The 19,137-nt window shown below is 41.4% G+C and overlaps 1 protein-coding gene across 1 annotated transcript in view; it reads right to left on the bottom strand.

The window, feature by feature from the left end:
• Positions 1-19,137, bottom strand: part of PLCXD3 (phosphatidylinositol specific phospholipase C X domain containing 3) — a 75,580-nt gene that overhangs the window by 11,572 nt on the left and 44,871 nt on the right. The window contains exon 2 of the mRNA XM_027896181.1: positions 14,876-15,584. Coding sequence (XP_027751982.1) covers positions 14,876-15,584 — 709 coding nt within the window. The remainder of the gene's footprint in view (positions 1-14,875; positions 15,585-19,137) is intronic.

Raw genomic sequence — 19,137 nt, forward strand, 5'->3', positions numbered from 1 at the left:
GTGTTACGTTAATACACACATACTTAATAAAGGGCTGTTATTTTTCCTTTTTCCCTTTTCCATAATTTGCTTTCCTTCAATCGGAGTCTCTTAATTTCGAATCTATAATTGCTAGAAAAAAGGTTTGGGTCTTTTTCTCCTAATCCATCCTCAGCAAAGGACCCTTGTCTCAATTAAACTGAGACACCAGGTTATCCTCCTGCCAAGCTGGTCCCAGGTGAGGAGGAATTGTCCCTCTAATACAGACTTCTCTAACTCCTCAATAGTCATGAATGAATACTGCAAGAGCACCTGTTTCCCCATCCCCAAGTGGGGCTCCCCATCCCATGTGTCTCAAGACCAGAGCACTCCTGGGGCTCCTGCAAGCAGACTAGGAGGGAGCAAAACACTGTGAGGTCCTGTCTTCCCATCTCCAGTCATAAGGCAAATGCCACAGACAAGCCTGTGCACAGTTGCCTTTGGAAAGCCAGGTTAGCAGCCATGATGTTCTCCTGTAGAAGAGGGCCTGGGAGGAACCTGGTAACTAATGATCTCTATTCCTCTTTCAAAAGCTGGCAGAGCTCATCTTAAAAGCAGTCAGCTTTCTCACTTCCACTTTTCCAGCTATAAGACTGCTGGAAAACTTCACTGCAGGGAGCCAGCCCAAATTTTTTTATTCAGTGTGTGCATGTTACTCTTCTTGAGAACACCAGCCTTTAGCCCAAGCTGTTCTTCTCCTTCCCTGGTATCTATTCCCCTGTGATATTACAGACAGTAGGCAATCACGCAGCCTCTTGGGCTTCACTGTGCTAGGACTAACAAGACAAGTTCTCTCAATATCTTCAGCAATTCACATTCTGTTAATCCTAGTTAGTAATCCCTCTCTGCATCTGTGCCAATTTTACCTACTCCCCAGAACATGAATGATCAGAACTGCACTGAACATCCAAAAAGATATCCTACTCACACCTCGGACAGTAGTATCACCACCTTTCTGCCCATGCTGGGAATGCCTAGATGTGTATCAAGAGGATACCACCCTTTTTTCCAGATTTTTACCAATAGGGGCTCAACTTTAGCCAACCATGGGTGACACTCCAGCATTTGCCCTGCCTGCTATTCCCAGCTGATGAGATCTCACCTTACCAGAGCATGCTCCCATCACTATGACCTTGCATTTTATACCATTGAACTTTATCTCATTTCTACATACTGAGGTATGCAGGTCTTGCTGTATGTTTCCCCTCAGCTTTCCTTTGTTACAATGTAGCCTCTTACTTCATGTTACCAGCAAACTCTGTTAGCAGTTCCCTACAGCTGACTTTTAAGTTCCTTCATGGAAAAACTAAAGAGGACCAGGCTCTTTGGGGACCCTTCAGCAAGTCTAACTTAATTTTGTATTTCCAAATTCCATTTCAGTTGATAACATCCTACTTAACACTTTACCAGCTGCATTATACATTATTTACCAGCTGCACTCAGCCATATTAAGTGTGGCCAACATGTCTAAGGAGGTGATTCTGCCCCTCTGCACTCGTGAGACCCCACCTGTAGACCTGCATTCACCTCTGGGTCCTCAGCACAGGACCTCTTGGAATGGGTCCAGATCAGGACACAAAGATGACCAGAGAAGTGATGCAGAGAGATGTAAACTCTCCTATGAATACAGGATGAGAGAGCTGGGGTTGTTCAGCCTGGAGAAGAGGAGGCTTCAGGGAGACCTTATAGCAGCCTTCCAGTACTTAAAGGGGTTTATAAAAAAGAGGGAGAGTAACTTTTTACATGGTCAAATAGTGATAGGACAAGGAGGAACAGTTTTAAACTAAACAAGGAGAGATTTAGATTAGATTTAGGAAGAAATTCTTCACTATGAGGGTGGTGATGCACTGGAAAAGGTTGCTCAGAGAACCTGTGGATGCCCCATCCCTGGAAGTGTTCAAGGTCAGGTTGGATGGAGTTTGAGAAACCTGGTCTAGTGGAAGGTATCCCTGGCCATGGTGTGAGGGTTACAACTAGATGATTTAAAAGGTGCTTTCCAAACTAAGCAGTTCTTTAATTCTTTGCTTACTGATATCCCAAAATTTTCCTGTAAAATTTCCATGGAACAGATTAGAAAACCAAATGAACTATGACACTATCCACCTTTGGCAAAACCTCTTCAACACTTATCCTGCTTTCCATCAACCTCTGTATCTTAAATTATCACCTTTTTCCATCTAAGCTCTTCACTCTTTTGAACACTGGGGGCAGCTCAGACCATTCCCCTGCCATTTTTAGATTAGGTCATTAATGTTTGCTGCTCTCCACTCTAAAACACTGTTTTCAGAGGTCTGCCTTAACATGTGGAAGGCTCATGCTAGTCTTTCAACTTTTCTGCTATGGAGATTAGACAGATCACTCTGCTCTCTGCTTGAACTTATTGACTTCTTACAGCTACTATGAAACATCTTCCCCAGTGATAATGAGAGTGGCAAAAGAAGTCTCCAAGAGGAATCCTGACAATTCAGACACAGATTGGTAAACCAAATTCCAAAGTCCACAAAGTGGACATGAGGATATGTGGGATTAATAACAGTTTTTTGAACCAACTCACAAGGGCCTATCACTAAGGTAGTAATGGTACAGTTCACTGTACAAAGGAATATGCTGGTGGAAATGAAATCTGCTTCTTTCACTCTGGTGTCCTCCAAGACATTCTTTTAAACATTCATTACTGGTAGATTCTGAAATCAAATACAAATAATCATCTTTACTTTTAATTCAACTCTATTGCCAACAGTCTTGGAAAGTATAGATGATACTATCAATGGCAGCATAACATGACTGACAGCGAAGTTCAGATCAGTCATAAAGCTGGGTCAGACTCTTCCACATTGCATAGTCATGAACCACTACCTCGACTACAGCTGCCAACATGCTCTCTCATGCCTTGACTTCAAATAATTTTAAGTTTTAGAGAGGCAGTTGGGCTGTTTAACTTCTAGACAAAATAATGAGGTTGAACTTTCTCAGGGAAAAATTAAGAAGAGATTCTGAATTATTTCTCCTGCAAAAAAAGTAAAAGACCCTGAAATGTGCCACAGTATTACTTTGGACAATAGTGCCTCCCCGAAAAACTCTACCCTTCTACGGTGCTTATTACCATGCACTCCAGGTTAATTAATATTGTTAATAATAATTCTACTTTGCTCAGCTGGTGGTATTCACCCTATAGATAGTAGATTAAACTGTAGGTTTTAATAGCCATAAGCAAAACTAAAACAAATATTAGGAATGAGACAAAAAGTGTACTGTCTGGAGACTGTCACTTGATCAATATCAAGGGGCAGGCAAAGGTTGGATATTTCAGTGTTAGACATCTGTTTTGGTACTAAATAGATCTGAAATCAGGAGGTCAAAACCAACAACTGCTGTTGTGTTAAAACTCCAGCATTTAAAAATGTGATTTTGTTTCAAATTAGAAAGCAAAACTAAAATATTGGCCTCTCCCATCAAAAAAAGTTCAAGAGCTATTTCTGATAAGAGAAATGAAAAGCTGGGAATATAGAAACAGCACTAAATATTGCAATTAACACTGTAACATAAATCTAATGACAAGACAGAATTAATAGATGTGAAAATGGAAATGTTTTGACACAAAATATTTTGCTAATATAGAGTTCTCCCTGGGGAAAAACTCTAAAAGGAGCATTCCTGGAAAAAGAGTAGACACCTGCAGTTTTCAGTAAAAAGCAGCATCGAGGGGAAAAAGAACAAATGGATTGAAACAATTTACTTAAACATGCACTTGATGCCACATCTAATAAAAGCAACAACTGTAGACCAAACTCTTAAAAAAGGAAATAAAGTATAAACCAATATACCAGTGATGTGAGCTCAAATTAGCTTTAAAAACAAAAATGTTTTTTGGTGATTTGTAATGCTCTTACTGGTTCTGATTAGCACTAAATATAAGCACACATTATGAGAATGTGTGTTTCCAGTAATACTGCTAAATTTTGGATTGATCTCATATTTTATTTAATGAGAACTCTACATCGATGAACCATAGTTGCTAACCATCAGGGAAAATATAGACTAAAAAATACATTATATAGCTTGCAAAAATTTACTAGGGGACTGCAGAGGATGCATCAACAATAAACTAAAATCTCCCTGGAGAAAAGCCAGGACAGGTACTTGGTTGAGAAACACTATAATAAAGAGGTAATGGAATAACTGATTAGTATGGACTGAAATAGACCTTTAAAGGTTATCCGAGGGACACCACTTGCCACTGATGTCTATCAGGACTCTGAGCTGTTGACCACCACCCTCTGGATGTGACTATCGAGACAATTCCTTATTCACCAAACAGCCTATTCATCAAGGCCATATCTCCAGTTTAGAGAGAAGGATGATGTGGGGGACCATGTCAAAGGCTTTACAGAAGTCCACACAGATGACATCCCCTGTCCACTGATGCATCACAGAAGGTCACTGGGTTGGTCAGGCAGGACTTTGTCCTGGTGAAGCTGTACTGGCTGTCCCAAATCACCTCCCTGTTCTCCATGTACCTTAGCATAACTTCTATGAGGATCTGTTTAATCATCTTCCCAGGCACAGAGGTGAGGCTGACAGGTCAGTAGATCCCAGGGTCCTCTTTACTACTCTTCTTAAAAGAGGGTACAATGTTTCCTTTTTTTCCAGGCACCTGGAACTTCACCTGATTTCCATGACTTTTTGAATAGGATGGAGAGCAGCCTGGCAACTCCATCAGCTGATTCCCTCGGGACTTCAGGATGTATCTCATCAAATCCCATGGACTTATATACTGTCATTATGACCAAATGCACTGGTATGTTGTGCATCGACGGAGATGTTATTTAAGAGATGACATGGATTCACAAACACTGGCCTTGAGAAAATATGAACCACTTACAAAAATTGCAACAAGCAGATGAGAGTCTGTATTTCAGAAGAGATGTACCCTGAGAAAAGCTGTACAGCTGGTACAGTGAATGCTGGTTGTTAGCAGAATAGGAAGGTTACTGAGAGGGAATTTTAGAGAGAGTCTGACCTTTTTCAGTCCATCCAGTGCATTATTTAATAGAATCACAGAATATCCTGAGTTGGAAGGGACCCATAAAAATGATTGAAGTCTACAGCCTGGCCCCGGACAGGACAACCCCAGGAATTATGCCATGTGCCCGAGAGCATTGTCTGAATGCTTCTTGAACTCTGGCAGGGTTGGTGCTGTGACTACTTCCCTGGGGAGCCTGCTCCAGCATCCAAACACCCTCTGGGTGAAGAATCTTCTCCTAATACCCAACTTAAACCTCCCCTGACATAGCGTCATGCCTTCCCCTCCTCTTCTTCTTGTGAGGAAGCTGCAGACAGCTTATGAGGTCTCCCCTCAGTCTCCTCATCTCCAGGCTGAACAAGCCAAGGGACCTCAAATACAACCTATAAGGTATCTCCTCTAAACCCTTCAGCATTTTTGTACCTCTCCTTTGGATGCTTACTAGAGAACAAAGCAATGTCCTTCCTGAGCTGGAAAGTATTTTTCAAGCAACAGCCCACCTATCTGTCTTATAAGAAATAGCTCAGAAGAAAAAGAAACTTCAGATGTTTTTCATATAGATTAATGCCTCCACAAATGTTCCTCAGATTGTAGAGCTCAGACAAGAGATGTTTCCACCAAGAGAAAACCGTTCAGCGAGATTTATGCCTCTCCTGTTCTAACACAGCCAGACAGTAACAGCATTGAAATGTTATCTGATGGAGAAAAGGAGCCAGCAGCAAACATCACTAGACAGATCATTATCAGCCAAATGTTCTGAGACGAGATTTGCAAAAGGCTCAGAACTCACTGTGCCTAGTGTGAAAATAGGGCAAGAGCACAACTTTCACTTCCAGTGCCACAGTGATGACCTTACCCCTCTCAGCTGAGCCCTGTCCTTTACCTTTGGCAGAGGGATGCTTAACAGATGGACTAGCCTGGGCACAGACACTCATCATGCCACATGCTCCTTCTCTTCACAGAAACAGTGCCAGTACCTTGGACAACACTCAAGTACCTTGATGACATTCCGGCAATGAGCTTTAGGACCACCCGCCTAGCATCTGACAACAGCCTAAAACAGCATCCTGGTACGAAACATCTTTTCCTAAATCTTTACCATTTTTAAAGGGTGATGGTAACACTCTGTTTTCAGATATATATTTTCACCTTAATTGCCCAAACCCTTACCATCACCTCACATGCAGCTGAAGTTGAAATGAAACTTGCTGGGCAAACTGATTGCAGTAGTTTAGAGGAAGCAAGCAAAACAAAGTAAAAAGAGCATAAATGGGAGGAGGGAGATGGAGAAAGGTGGCTAAGGAAAGGATGTACAACAGTGGTCCTTGCACAGAGGCAGTTTCTCCTCCTGATGCAGGGAAGAAGGCATGACCCCCACACAGCTGATAGCTCACTTGAGACAGCAGGAAAAGTTCTGAGGAGCCAAGCCTCCCTTCTTCAGCATTTTTGTCAACCAAAAGCAGGGAACAGATTGGTCCTGTAGCTGTGTTCCTCTGGGAAGGAAAACCAACGCAAACTGTAACAAAATGAGATCTGAGAAAAAAGCCTGCTCATAAGGAGGCAAGTTTCTTTGCAATATCCTCTCAAACCCTGGAAAACAAAGCAGCAAACACAATGGACAAAATGACCCCTTCTCCATTATTCAAGCAACACTGTACACTACAATACCTGTAGGAATCACTTGGATTATAGCATTGCTTCCAAGCTCTAATTTGAACAGGTCTCACTGGAAAATGAGAGAAGCAAGTTTCAGGCATCAGAAGGTAAAAAAGGTGGGTGAGACTGTTGATCTGCTGAGATAGGAAGGCTCTGCAGAGAGATGTGGGTAGGCTGGATTGATGGGCTGAGGCCAGTGATATGAGGCTCAACAAGGTGAAGTGCCAGGTCACAACAAGTGCCCTTGGGTCACAACAACCCAGTCTGGGAGTAGAATGGCTGGAAAGCTGCCCAGGATTAAAGAACATAGGGGTGCTGGTTGACAGTAGCTGAACATAAGCCAGCAGTGTGCCCAGGTGGCCAAGAAGGCCAATGGCATCTTGGTCTGTATCAGCAATACTGTGGCCAGCAGGACCAGGGCAGTGACTGTTCCCTTGCAATGGACACTGGTGACACCACACGTCAAGTCTTGTGTCCAGCCCCTCAGTACAGGAAAGATATTGAGGTGCTGGAATGAGTCCAGAGAGGGGAAACAGAACTGGGGAAGGGTCTATAGAGTAAGTCATATAAGGAGCAGCTGAAGGAGCTGGTGTTGTTTCACCTCCAGAAAAAGAGGTTCAGGGGAGACCTCATTGCCCTCTACAACACTGTACAGGTTTTAAGAAGGTGGGGGTTGACCTCCTCTTCCAGGACATGAGGAAATGGCCTCAAGCTGCACCAAGGGAAGCTCAGATTGGACATCAGAAAGAATTTCTTCACTGAAAGTGTGGTTAGATATTGGAACAGGCTGCCCATGCAGGAGGTGGAATCACCATCCCTGGTAATGTTCAAGAAACTACTGGACACGACAGTGTTATGGTTTAATTGGCGTGACAGTGTTTAGCCAAAGGTTGGACTCAAGGATCTTGGAGATGTCTTCCAACATTAACGATTCTCTGATTGTAAATTCAAGTAAGAAGGGAATAAAGATCCATGGCTGTGCCTCTTTGCTGTCCAGCAGCAAAATTAAGGTGTCCATTACCCAAGATCTGATTTAATACTTGATTTACTGCACAACAGTGCAGGCTGGCAGAACTGAGAGTTCCAGAATGCTGTATAAAAGATAAAATTAGGCAGGTCTCAATACCCCACCATGAAACAGATGATGGTAAGGTTCGTCCTTTTTTCTATAGCTCAGAAAACAAAAATGTTCAATGGGAAAGTGCTTACATCTCACCACAGATCCTTCTCCACTCTAACCACTTAGTCTCCTTCATATCTTAATACTCTTTTATGATATAATACATTCTGGATGACAGTTGCTTAGTTACAAAAACCCTCAGATCACCAGCTACAGTATTAAAATGTTGCCAAAGGTCAAATTCCACTGTATGATCATTCAGCATCTTAAAGACACCACTTTTATTATTTTCTTAGTGTCTGAAGTAAATACTAAAAAACATTTTAATATAACAAGCTGTACTCTGTTGAAGCAACTGTATATCCAGGGACAATACATGTAATTATATCATCATAATTATAGACAAACTGTTATAATCTTTAATTAAATCAAGTTATACCTTAGCCCTTCCCCTAGCTCCCCCCCAAAAAAAAAGAAAAAAAAATCAATTCTGGAGGAAAACAGAATTCTGAAACATTTGTCTAGAAGTAAAATTGTAAAGAAAAGATCAGTAAAAGAAGGTTAAATAATTCCAGGCTTTATATTGCATGAAACCAGCATCTTTCACAATGGCAGTGGCTCCTTAAAAAAGAATTGCATTGTATCCCACAGATATTACTGATTTCCCAGGTCACAAAATATAATCTCTGTTTTAACAGAAGAAAAGCATGGGCATTTTTACAGCCTGTGCAAGTTCTGCATCATATAAAAAGGGGTACATCCCCAAGATATTCAGCCTGGCTGCTTTCCCTATTTTCATATCCTTTTCCACCCCCCTCTTCCAGTATCTCTTTTTTACCAATGTGGCACCAGGGTGCCAGAATTCCTGCCTTTTCAGCATGCATTACCCCAGCACAGCTCTGGCTGTAGTCTGCATGCCCAACTGCTCATTCAGTCCACAGAGGCTACTTGTTTGTAAGCATGGGGAAGCATTTAATTAAATTAGTTGCAGGCTTGGTGTACCTTCTGACAATGGATCTAAGGGGATTCTGTAGCTAAGGTTTCCTGAAAGCCCTTTCCTACAATCTTACACTTTTCCTACCACCCAAATGGAGATAGCCACTGTGGAAGTCAGGGATAGGCAGCTGACTTCTCTAGAGACAGTGGAGATACATTCTTCCTAGATTGCATTTGAAAGCCCTCTAAAGGCTTTAGAGGATGACGAGAATTGCTCATCCATCAGGAATGATACAGCACGTTCAAACATATAGCAACCATGTTAGTTAGCCCAGAACTGTCCGGTTCTGTGCTTAAAATTTGACAGGGATGTGTCTACAGATTTGCTTACTCATATAGTCCTGAAGGCGATGGTTTGCAGCTTGCAGGTGTTAACACAACACAGAGACATAGATGTTACCATGCCTACTGTGCTTGTATTTGCTTGAGTTTGTATTAAATATGTTTGTATTACATAAAATTATTAACAGCTTGAAAACCACCTTGTGAATACATCAGGAAAAGCTTTTTTGTGTAAATCTCTGTGTTCACTTTGTACCTCATAAATGAAGAGCAGAAGGATCAATCCATCAAGGAACCATTCCCTTTACAATGAGGTAAAAGGAGATACACAGACCCAGGCCCAACACCAGCAGAAGCATTTTCCCTGGGGTCAGCAATTGTTAGCGTCTATTAGCTGTTGAGTTTCCTTAGTGATCTGAGTAATGCAGAAAGATCAAAGAAAACCCAGCTGACTTAATGAGACATTTGCAATTTCAGTACAGCAGCCGTAGAGACTGAAGCATGAAATCTTTGAGACAAGTAGATGTTAGTGACAGCTTACAGCAGTGGGGCTGAGAGAATGAACATTTCCTGTTCATGATGAAAAATGCTGCTTTCTGCACACACAGGGTCACACTGTTCTCAGAGTGTGATGACAGGATCACATAAAAGATATTTACAAGTAGTCACGCAGCATATACTGTAACTGCAAGCAGGTGTTTTGGTGCCTAACATGATAAAACTCACAAGCAGACCAAACAGAGGGAAAGACTGTGAGACAGCCTCACCTACCACAAGAAAACACCAAGACAACTACCCCAAACAAACATCCAAAAAACAAGACATTGATAATGCTGTGGTTACAGCATTACCATGACAATCTCCTTTCTGGACAAAATCCCATAGGCCACTAGTAGGTGCGTAGACAAACGCTTCAACAAATTTATTAAAAATCCTCTGCTCCTGTATTTGGTCACAATTTAATACTATTCCAGGTTCATGACCAAAGCCATCAGACACAATGACCCAGCTCTTCCTGTGGGAATGCTATACTAAAATTCTCATGCAGACAGATGCTCCAGTGATGAAATGTCACTACACATACACAGCCGACTTGGGATTTTTCTGTGCAGGCCTGTTGACACGGTAGACAGATTCTTCAAATGAAACCAAGGTTTGCCTGTGCTGTTCTGTGTGCAAACACAGAGACTGCTTCTTGTGTGGAAAGATTGGAAAAGTAGTTAAGGATAGTTTGAGGAAGAACAGAAATACTAAGGATTTATCTGCATTACCCAGAGTACTTTTGAATTTCCTACTATCATACCAGAATGCCATTTTGTGCTTTCTGGGGTCAGGGGAAAAAGAAAAAAAAAAAAAAAAAAAAAAAAAAAAAAAAAAAAAAAAAAAAAAAAAAAAAAAAAAAAAAAAAAAAAAAAAAAAAAAAAAAAAAAAAAAAAAAAAAAAAAAAAAAAAAAAAAAAAAAAGAAAAAAAAAGACAACCACCTCCAAAGGAAATCATGGAACAGTCAAGCAAGTATGTTGTACCACACACATTAGTGAGGGACAGAGCCTGTCGAGTTGTGAAATCCAAACCAGCTCATTGGAGCCTGCTGCTCTCCTGCAGCCCATCATGGATACAGACATCTAGATTACAATCAGGAAGGATGCACAGACAATTAGGAAAATACATCTGCCACAGTCACCATTTCTGTTGTTTTGCTTTTTCACATAAAATAGTATGAGAATGGCATCAGAAAGTACCAAGTGTGGATGAAAATATGATCAATTCCCACTCTTCCTGCCACACAGAAACTCAAAAATTCAGCTGAATGAGATAATGCACCATCAGAACTGGCTCAAAAAAATCCCACTTCTTGCAAGCTCAGGGATCATTTTTCATACAATGTCCACCTATTACTAGCTAAATCTGACTCTGCTTAGTTCATGACTGTACCGAGAGATGCCTTCTCTCCTGACAGTTTCTGTGGCCTACTTACCACCCCTGTTGTTAATAGTGTGGATTGGAACTTTTGCCTCCACTTCCCAAGGTTCATTCTTACGTGCAGGATATTCTTTTTTTTTATTTTAAATTTGGTTTGGTTGCTAAGGAGGAAGCTTTAGCATGGTAGGCAAGGATTTAGTCATATGTGAGCCACAGGGAACATTATCCTTAGAGATTAATTTGGAAATCAAGTGACAATTGGCGGGGTATGTGTTTATTTTCTATTTTTTGAAAGCTTTTAAAGTACCACAGGTTTTTTGCATCATCTGAAGGAGATTTATTCTTCTTCTATATTATTAAACCCCAGAGACAACAAAGAGAATATGACGCTTGCCTCAAGTGCCAGAGATAAAATTAGTAATTTCACTGCAAATCAGAAAACAAACTAGATTATTAGGAAGAACAGCTCTACACTAATCAAAAGGGTGTCTCACAACCACCTTTTAGATGTACTAAAGGCAGCTGCCTCACTGTGAATTTAATTCAATGAGCACAGGGAACGTAATTTATTTGGCACATACTGTTTGCTAATCAAAGAGTATTTCTTGGCATCTAAACTGTGTGAGTGACAGAATGTTAAGCCTGAAAACATACTGATAGTCCTCAAAGTTTTTCATCAAATCCAAGAAACATAATGTGCACACACGCAAGCAATTCTTCTCATTCAAGTAATGAAGGCGAAAGCCATGTCATCAAGTTTTGTTACACTGGACTGTAGTCCTAGGGAGACCTTACAAGAAATGGCTTTTTTCCTCTCGTATTTGTGCAGGTCAGAAAGCTTCATGAACTTATATTCATGAGTTTGTAATTTCTCCTTCTTTCTAATTACTGTACCACAGAACACTACCTGTGATGACGACAAAGCCTGTGAGCAAACCTTATCAGCAGAAAACAGTCCTGGTATATCTTCACTCAATTCAGACTTAGGAGCACGAAACTGGTTTTTTTTGTTGATGATTTGTTTCTTTTTTTAATCAAGGTTACTGTGGGCCTCCCATCTTGCATATCTGTAGTGTGGGGAACAGGTTAAGGAATAACTTCTCTTTTCCTTCTGAAATGTATTGCCTTGGGAGACTGCTCTACTGCAGTGTGAATGTGCAGACCTCCACCACGACAGGCAGTCGTGATGAAAAGCCATTAAATAAACCATCTTGGTTATAGAGGAATATTTCACTCTGCTCTTTCACAACATAAGCTAAAAAACAGCAGAAAGGAACATGGATTGCTGCACGGTTCTGCTCACAGAACCGTCCGACAAATGCTGTGACTGAGGGAAATCAGGTTCTCCCTCTAAGGTAGCCATTGCTCTTCAAATCATAAATAAGCTCAGGACTAACAAACAACTGCAGAGATCAAAACCTGGTATGTTTTATTGAGTTTGAAAGAATCTAAACTTCGCTCTATTATCCATATGTAAAAGGCTACTGTACAGGTGGAGGAAAAACCAAAAGAAATTACTACAGGTTTTACTCGAAAATGCTAAAGAAATATTTCTCAAATGCAGTGCCTAGTTTAGGAAAAAAAAAACAAAACACCAAAATCCCATACCAGGATTATTTGGAAAATTCAACCTTTTTCCACATTTGCATTCAGATCTTTTAAAATTCAATGTGCAGGAAAACACCATCTAAGTACGGTTGCAAAACTGCTGCCAAAAGCAAGAAACTGCATTCTTAAAGTAAAGCTCTTCACCAGCATTTCTTAATAAGGAGAAAACCCTACAATATGTATAGATCTATTCAGTAACTGGTAAAAAAATTCCATATGTAATCTACCTGGACACAATGATTAGATTTGACCTGTATATTTATTCTGAAAAGGACAGAATAATTTTTTTTTAAACTAATTAAGAGATGGTTCAAAGTAGCAAATACAGCACAGCTGAAACATGTATCTTGGCTCCTTTAGTATGGATTACATACTTTTAAGTTACTGAAACTTTAAGGCAGTGAGGCTGAAGAGGCCTGTGCAAGTTCTACTAATTACACTTCATCTTCTAATTGCTCGCCTATTTACTTTTTAACAGGATCATCATAAAATGAGGAGCAGTTCTGAATATACTTGATGTTTACTTTTAGAGCAGTTAATTCAACATACAAGCTCAGTTTCTCTCTACATTAACACACATTCCAAGCCTGGAGATAATTTTAAAGGTCTATTTCTTCTGTAATGGCTACAGGAGTTATGGAAAGAAAGAAGCGAGTACTCATGCAGCAGACGTGATTATACATTTGTGGCTCATGAAAAATCTTAGTTGAAATTTCGAAAAACAACATTTCCAGGTTTTTCAGCCCAATTATTTACTGACATTTCAGGTTAGTTACAATCTCAAAATTTGCTAGAGAAAGGCATACTATGAGTTCAAAGGCTCAGGACATTCAGAGCTCAGTCAAACATATTCAGCATCTTTTTGAAGCTTTTATTTTTCCAAACAGCTTCAAGAAAGTACATAATGCGTTAGAGAAGAAGAAAATGGGTTTTAATGGCTATTTTATTGAAGCAGCAAGCTTTAAGAACAACCTGTTAGTTTCCTGATTGTGCTACTTCATGTTCTAAAGAACACTCCAAAAGATGTTTAGCAGAGAAAACAAATCCCTGAACAACAAGGTGTTTATCTGTAAAACCCATCAACAAAGCAGTATTTCAGCACAGAGAAGTGCTCTTCAGACTCAGCAGAAGGGGAGATCCTACAGTCCAATGGAGCCTATAAAACATAGATGAAGGATTTACCAACAGCTGCAAGTGCTGTAACATGAGAATTGCTGAGTTACATTCCTCTGCTCATAAAACCTTCTATGTCAATGTTTTACCATTTCAGGTAAAGTTTTTATCTAATGTTTTAAGTTAGCAGTTGCTTGGAAAGCTGCCACAGAAATGGCTCAACATTTCTCAAGGATAAGGCATGTTTTCTTTGCAGGCACTACGTCATTTATCTCTCAGAAGGGGATAGTATTTCCAAGAGACCTCCCTGGCACAAGTGCATCCATACAGAGAGCAGGACATTAACAGGCCAGTGACACCCACTGTAATTTTTTTTTTTACACTCTGCAACCCTTTATTTTTAAGAAGAAAAACCTGAAACAACAGCTCTCATCCTGGCATTAAATTTCAGCTTTCCTATCAAGTTGTCAAGAACATAGTGACATATATGCCTTTAAGCTGAAAATTGGCTCTTATTTAACGAAGTCAGAATGGTATCAATAATGCATGTCTTGCATAGGCAGCTTTTTTTAAAGTAACAGCTAATAGCCCGTCAACAAAGTATTCCATGAACAGAACCTATACAGAGGTCTGCAGTCTCCTCTCTGTATGATAAGTGAGAGACTGTTAGGCATCAAATTTACTCTAATCGTGGCCTGATACCTTCAATGTAATGTTTGATGGTATGGAGACAGAGAAACCATGCAGCTTTAAGGTGTGTAAGGATGGACAACTTACTTTATCCAATAGCGGATAGATTTACCCATGTTCAGTGAGGAAATCCCAGGCAAGATAGTCACAGTGAGAAATCACATTTGAAAAACAAATTAGCAAAACCTCTGTTCAGAAAAAAAGTAAAAATTAAACCTATCCCATAATATCTCATTAGGCTTTAAGCAGCAGATTTTCTTCAGGATACAAAAGCTTGTCCTTGAATGTGTTTCTCTTTAGGATTTTAGAATTATGCCCAAGTTCTGACTAGCCCACAGTAGCATGGGAGAAATGCATCTGCTGGGGTTTCTTTGAAAAGAATTAGAAAAATAGCACTACCAACACACACACTCAGCAAGTCAGCACACCTTACCAGCCACAAACTTACCTTTCTGTGATTGTTTCTCTGAGACCACTAGCAACCCCTTTCACCACTGTACTAGCCTTTGGTGTCAGCACTACTTGAGATATAAAAAAGGAGCCCTTCTTTCTTCTTTCAGTGATCGATGCCTGGAGGAACTGAATCAGTTTTTCCGGATCTGTTGTGTTTGCCCAAGGAGCTGGCATCATCTGGCCTGGCCAAAGAAATGCTACCTCGACAGCCACTGGACTGTGGTAGAACACCAGCACTTGGTGTTCCTTCTCCCACAGGTACTGTAGGGTGACTTCATGGGCAAATATAGCAGGACACATTTTGTTTCCATACGTGTCTTTGAGCATCTGGACAAGCTTTTCATGGTGGTACTTCTGCATCCCATAGAAGTGATTGAAGTCCAAGAAGACCACTTCTTTTGGATGCTCAGTGAGAAACGCATTGATTTCCTCCAGACCTTCCTTGACTTTGGCACTGAATAAACCATGAGCAAAGTAGAGCTCATTGTCTGGGTCTCTGGGCTTGGTGGAAATTCTAAGATCAAAATACCGAATACCTGCCCCCAGCTGGCTGGTGAAGTTCATGGTCTGTGTAGCCAACCACTTCCTCATCAGCTTCTTAGCCACAGTTCCAAAAACTGACACAAAATTCTGGACTGTCTCCGGCTGTTCAGGCCCAACTGGAGAGGCTTCATCGATGTAGAAACTAAAAGAGTCATGAGACCCTAAAAACACAACAGAGGAAAAGTATTAGCATTGTATTAGTAGATTAAGAGTAATTGGTGATTTTTTTTCTTAATAAACATAATTTTCTGACTTGTACCAACACTCACCAACCACCTCTCCCCCCCTTTCCCTCAATAAGAGTGCATTTGTCTGGCAGCATTTACCCCACCAGCACTTTGCAGGAACTTCAAAGAAAGGTAATGTCTGTTTCACTGCTTGTCTGATATCACTCTCTTCCAGCCTATACTTATGCCTTTCAGTTCAATAAAGCCAGTGGGTTCTCAACACTGAAGCATTTCTAGTAGATAGTCACATAAATCCCTTGAGTCAACAGGAAGAGTCTGGCCCTGCACACTGAACCATGCACTGTCTAATTTACAGAACAAAACAAACCAGCATCATTCCACACACACACACCTTTATAGCCAGCTAAAATAGGAATTGAAAAAATGCCAAGGACACGTAATCTTTCTGACCTTTATTTCAAGTCTCATCTGCTCATCCACAAGGTTACTGAATGCTGTTTTCCTTCTTAAATTTTCCTCTAAAAGTCTTTTCTTTGCTTTGCTAAATAAGTACAACAGATGGAGCCAAGGATAAAATTCCACTGATAAAATTCAGAAACTCCACTGTATGCTCTTGGCAAGAATGGGATATACTTCTTAACATGCCTATGTACAGCGCACAAGGTGATGATCTGTTTGGCATTCTGCACTAGGCATCACGGGGGTGTGACGAACATTGCGGATATCTCTCTGTCGCACCAAGATATAATCAATGGGGTGCCAGTGCTTGGACCTAGGATGCATCCAGGTTGTCTTCAGACTATCTTTCTTCTGAAAGATAGCGTTGGTGATGGTAAGCTGCTGCTCAGCACAAAACTCTAGCAGAAGGCGACCATTATCATTGCAGTTCCCAACACCGTGCTTGCCTAATACTCCTTTCCAGGCTTCAGAGTTCTTTCCTACTCTGGCATTGAAATCACCAAAGATAATGATCTTGTCATCTGCAGGGACCTTTTGGATAAGGCGGCATAGGTTGTTGTAGAATTTATCTTTTTCAGCAGGATCAGCTTGGAGAGTTGGGGCATATATACTAAAGAGAACAGCATGTTGCTTGTTTTGTAATGGGAGGCGTAGGGAGATAATACGATCAGAATGACCAGTCGGCAGATTTTCAAGTTTAGAGGCAATAGAGTTTTTAATCATGAAGCCAACTCCTGAGAGATGCCTTTCAGATCTAGGTTTACCTGACCAGTAGAGTGTATAACCGGCACTAAGGCTGCCTTCCTCATGAAGACGAACTTCACTGAGAGCAGCGATGTCGATGTTTCCAGGCAAATCTCCAATCCAGGCTCAAAGTTCATTCCACAGATCCCTTTCCCGAAGCGCTTTGGCAACTTATTAAAAATAGCGTTCTGCAGTCCTCTGAAGAATCCTTAGGATTCTCCTTCAAGAAAAACAAGGACTGGTTTGATGAAAACAATCACGAGATCCAGGAATTGTTGAGTAAGAAGAGAACTGCTCACCAAGCCCATATTGCTCAGCCATCTTGTCATATAACAAAAGCAGCCTTTCAACTTGCATGCAGCAAGCTACAACAGACACTTCGTGACATACAGAACAAGTGGTGGACCAATCTTGCGCAAAAAATCCAATTGCGCAGATACAGGTGATTACTGGGGATTCTATGAGGCTCTATGAGGCAGCTGGGGTTGATGGAATCCCACCTGAAATCTGGAAGCACGGTGGCCAAGCACTCCACGCTAAGTTTCACGAATTTGTGGTGCGCTGTTGGGAACGAGGTGAACTTCCTTCAAACCTTTGTGACGCTGTCATCGTCACCTTGTACAAGAGGAAAGGAGATAAATCAGACTGCTCAAATTACCGAGGTATTACTCTGCTCTCCATTGCTGGTAAAATCCTTGCAAGAATTCTTTTGAACAGACTAATACCCACCATAGCAGAAGATCTTCTACCTGAAAGCCAATGTGGTTTCCAAGCCAACAGAGGTACCACAGACATGGTGTTTGTTCTCAGACAACTGCAAGAGAAGTGCAGGGAACAGAACAAAGGACTCTATGTTACCTTTGTTGATCTCACCAAGGCTTTCGATACTGTGAGCAGAAAAGGTCTGTGGCAGATTTTGGAACGTTTAGGATGTCCTCCCAAGTTCCTCAAAATGATCATCTCACTTCATGAGGACCAGCGCGGTCAAGTCAGATATGGCGATGCACTTTCTGAGCCGTTTCCAATAGCCAATGGTGTGAAGCAAGGCTGCGTTCTCGCTCCAACCTTATTCACGATCTTCTTCAGCATGATGCTCCAAAGGGCCACGGCAGATCTGGCTGATGAAAGCGGTGTCTACATTCAATATCGTACTGATGGGAGCCTTTTCAACCTAAGGTGACTGAAGGCCCACACTAAGACCTTAAATCATCTTGTCCGTGAGCTGCTTTATGTTGATGATGCCGCCCTCGTCGCCCACACAGAAGTAGCTCTGCAACGTTTAACATCCTTAACAGCCTTTGCAGAGGCTGCTGAGCTTTTTGGTCTGGAAGTCAGCTTGAAGAAGACAGAAGTTTTATATCAGCCTGCACCTCAGGAAGTCTTCCATCATCCCCATATCACCATTGGTGAAACAGCACTCAAATCAGTCCAACAGTATAATTTCCTGGGAAGCATCATCTCCTCAGATGGTAAGATTGATGCTGAAATTGACAACAGGTTAGCAAAGGCATACAGAGCTTTTGGTAAGCTCCATAAAAGAGTGTGGCAAAACAAACACCTGAAGAAAAGTACAAAGATCAGTGTTTACAGAGCTATCGTGCTGTCTACTCTTTTATATGGGTCTGAATCCTGGGTCATTTACCGCCACCACTTGTGTCTCTTAGAATGCTTCCATCAGCGCTGCCTCCGTACAATCCTCAACATCCACTGGACTGACTATGTGACCAACACGTCTGTCCTTGAACAGGCAGCAGTCACAAGCATTGAGGCCATGCTGCTGAGAACTCAGCTGCACTGAGCAGGGCACGTCTCCAGGATGCAGGACCATCGCCTCCCTAAGATCGTGCTCTATGGGGAACTTGCCACTGGCTGCCGCAAGAGAGGAGCCCCGAAGAGGAGATACAAGGACTGCCTGAAACAATCCCTCAGCCTTGGCCATATTGATCACCACCCTTGGTCTACCCTGGCCTCCAATCAGGAGGCCTGGAGACACACCATCTATAACTCTGTTGCTGCTTTTGAGAACACACACAGGATCACTCTCGAGGAGAAAAGACAATGCAGAAAGAATCGTGTCTTGTCAATATCACCTGGGGAGTCTTTCTGCTGTACGTTCTGCAACCGGACTTGTCTATCTCGCATTGGCCTTTTTAGCCATCAGCGCGCTTGTAGCAAACGTGGGTAGAGCCCCTCTCAAATCTTCGTTCGCGAAGCCTAGCCATGATGATGTACAGGAGCGATAATTTTCTACAATATAGTTGAATACAAATATGAATGGCACTTTGCTATGCAAAATCTTTTGCCTTAAGGTAGGTCCATTAAA

This window comes from Empidonax traillii, unplaced genomic scaffold (genome assembly GCF_003031625.1).
Source record: "Empidonax traillii isolate 1590-97213 ecotype Southwest subspecies unplaced genomic scaffold, ASM303162v1 scaffold484:size464376, whole genome shotgun sequence".
Classification (NCBI taxonomy): domain Eukaryota; kingdom Metazoa; phylum Chordata; class Aves; order Passeriformes; family Tyrannidae; genus Empidonax; species Empidonax traillii.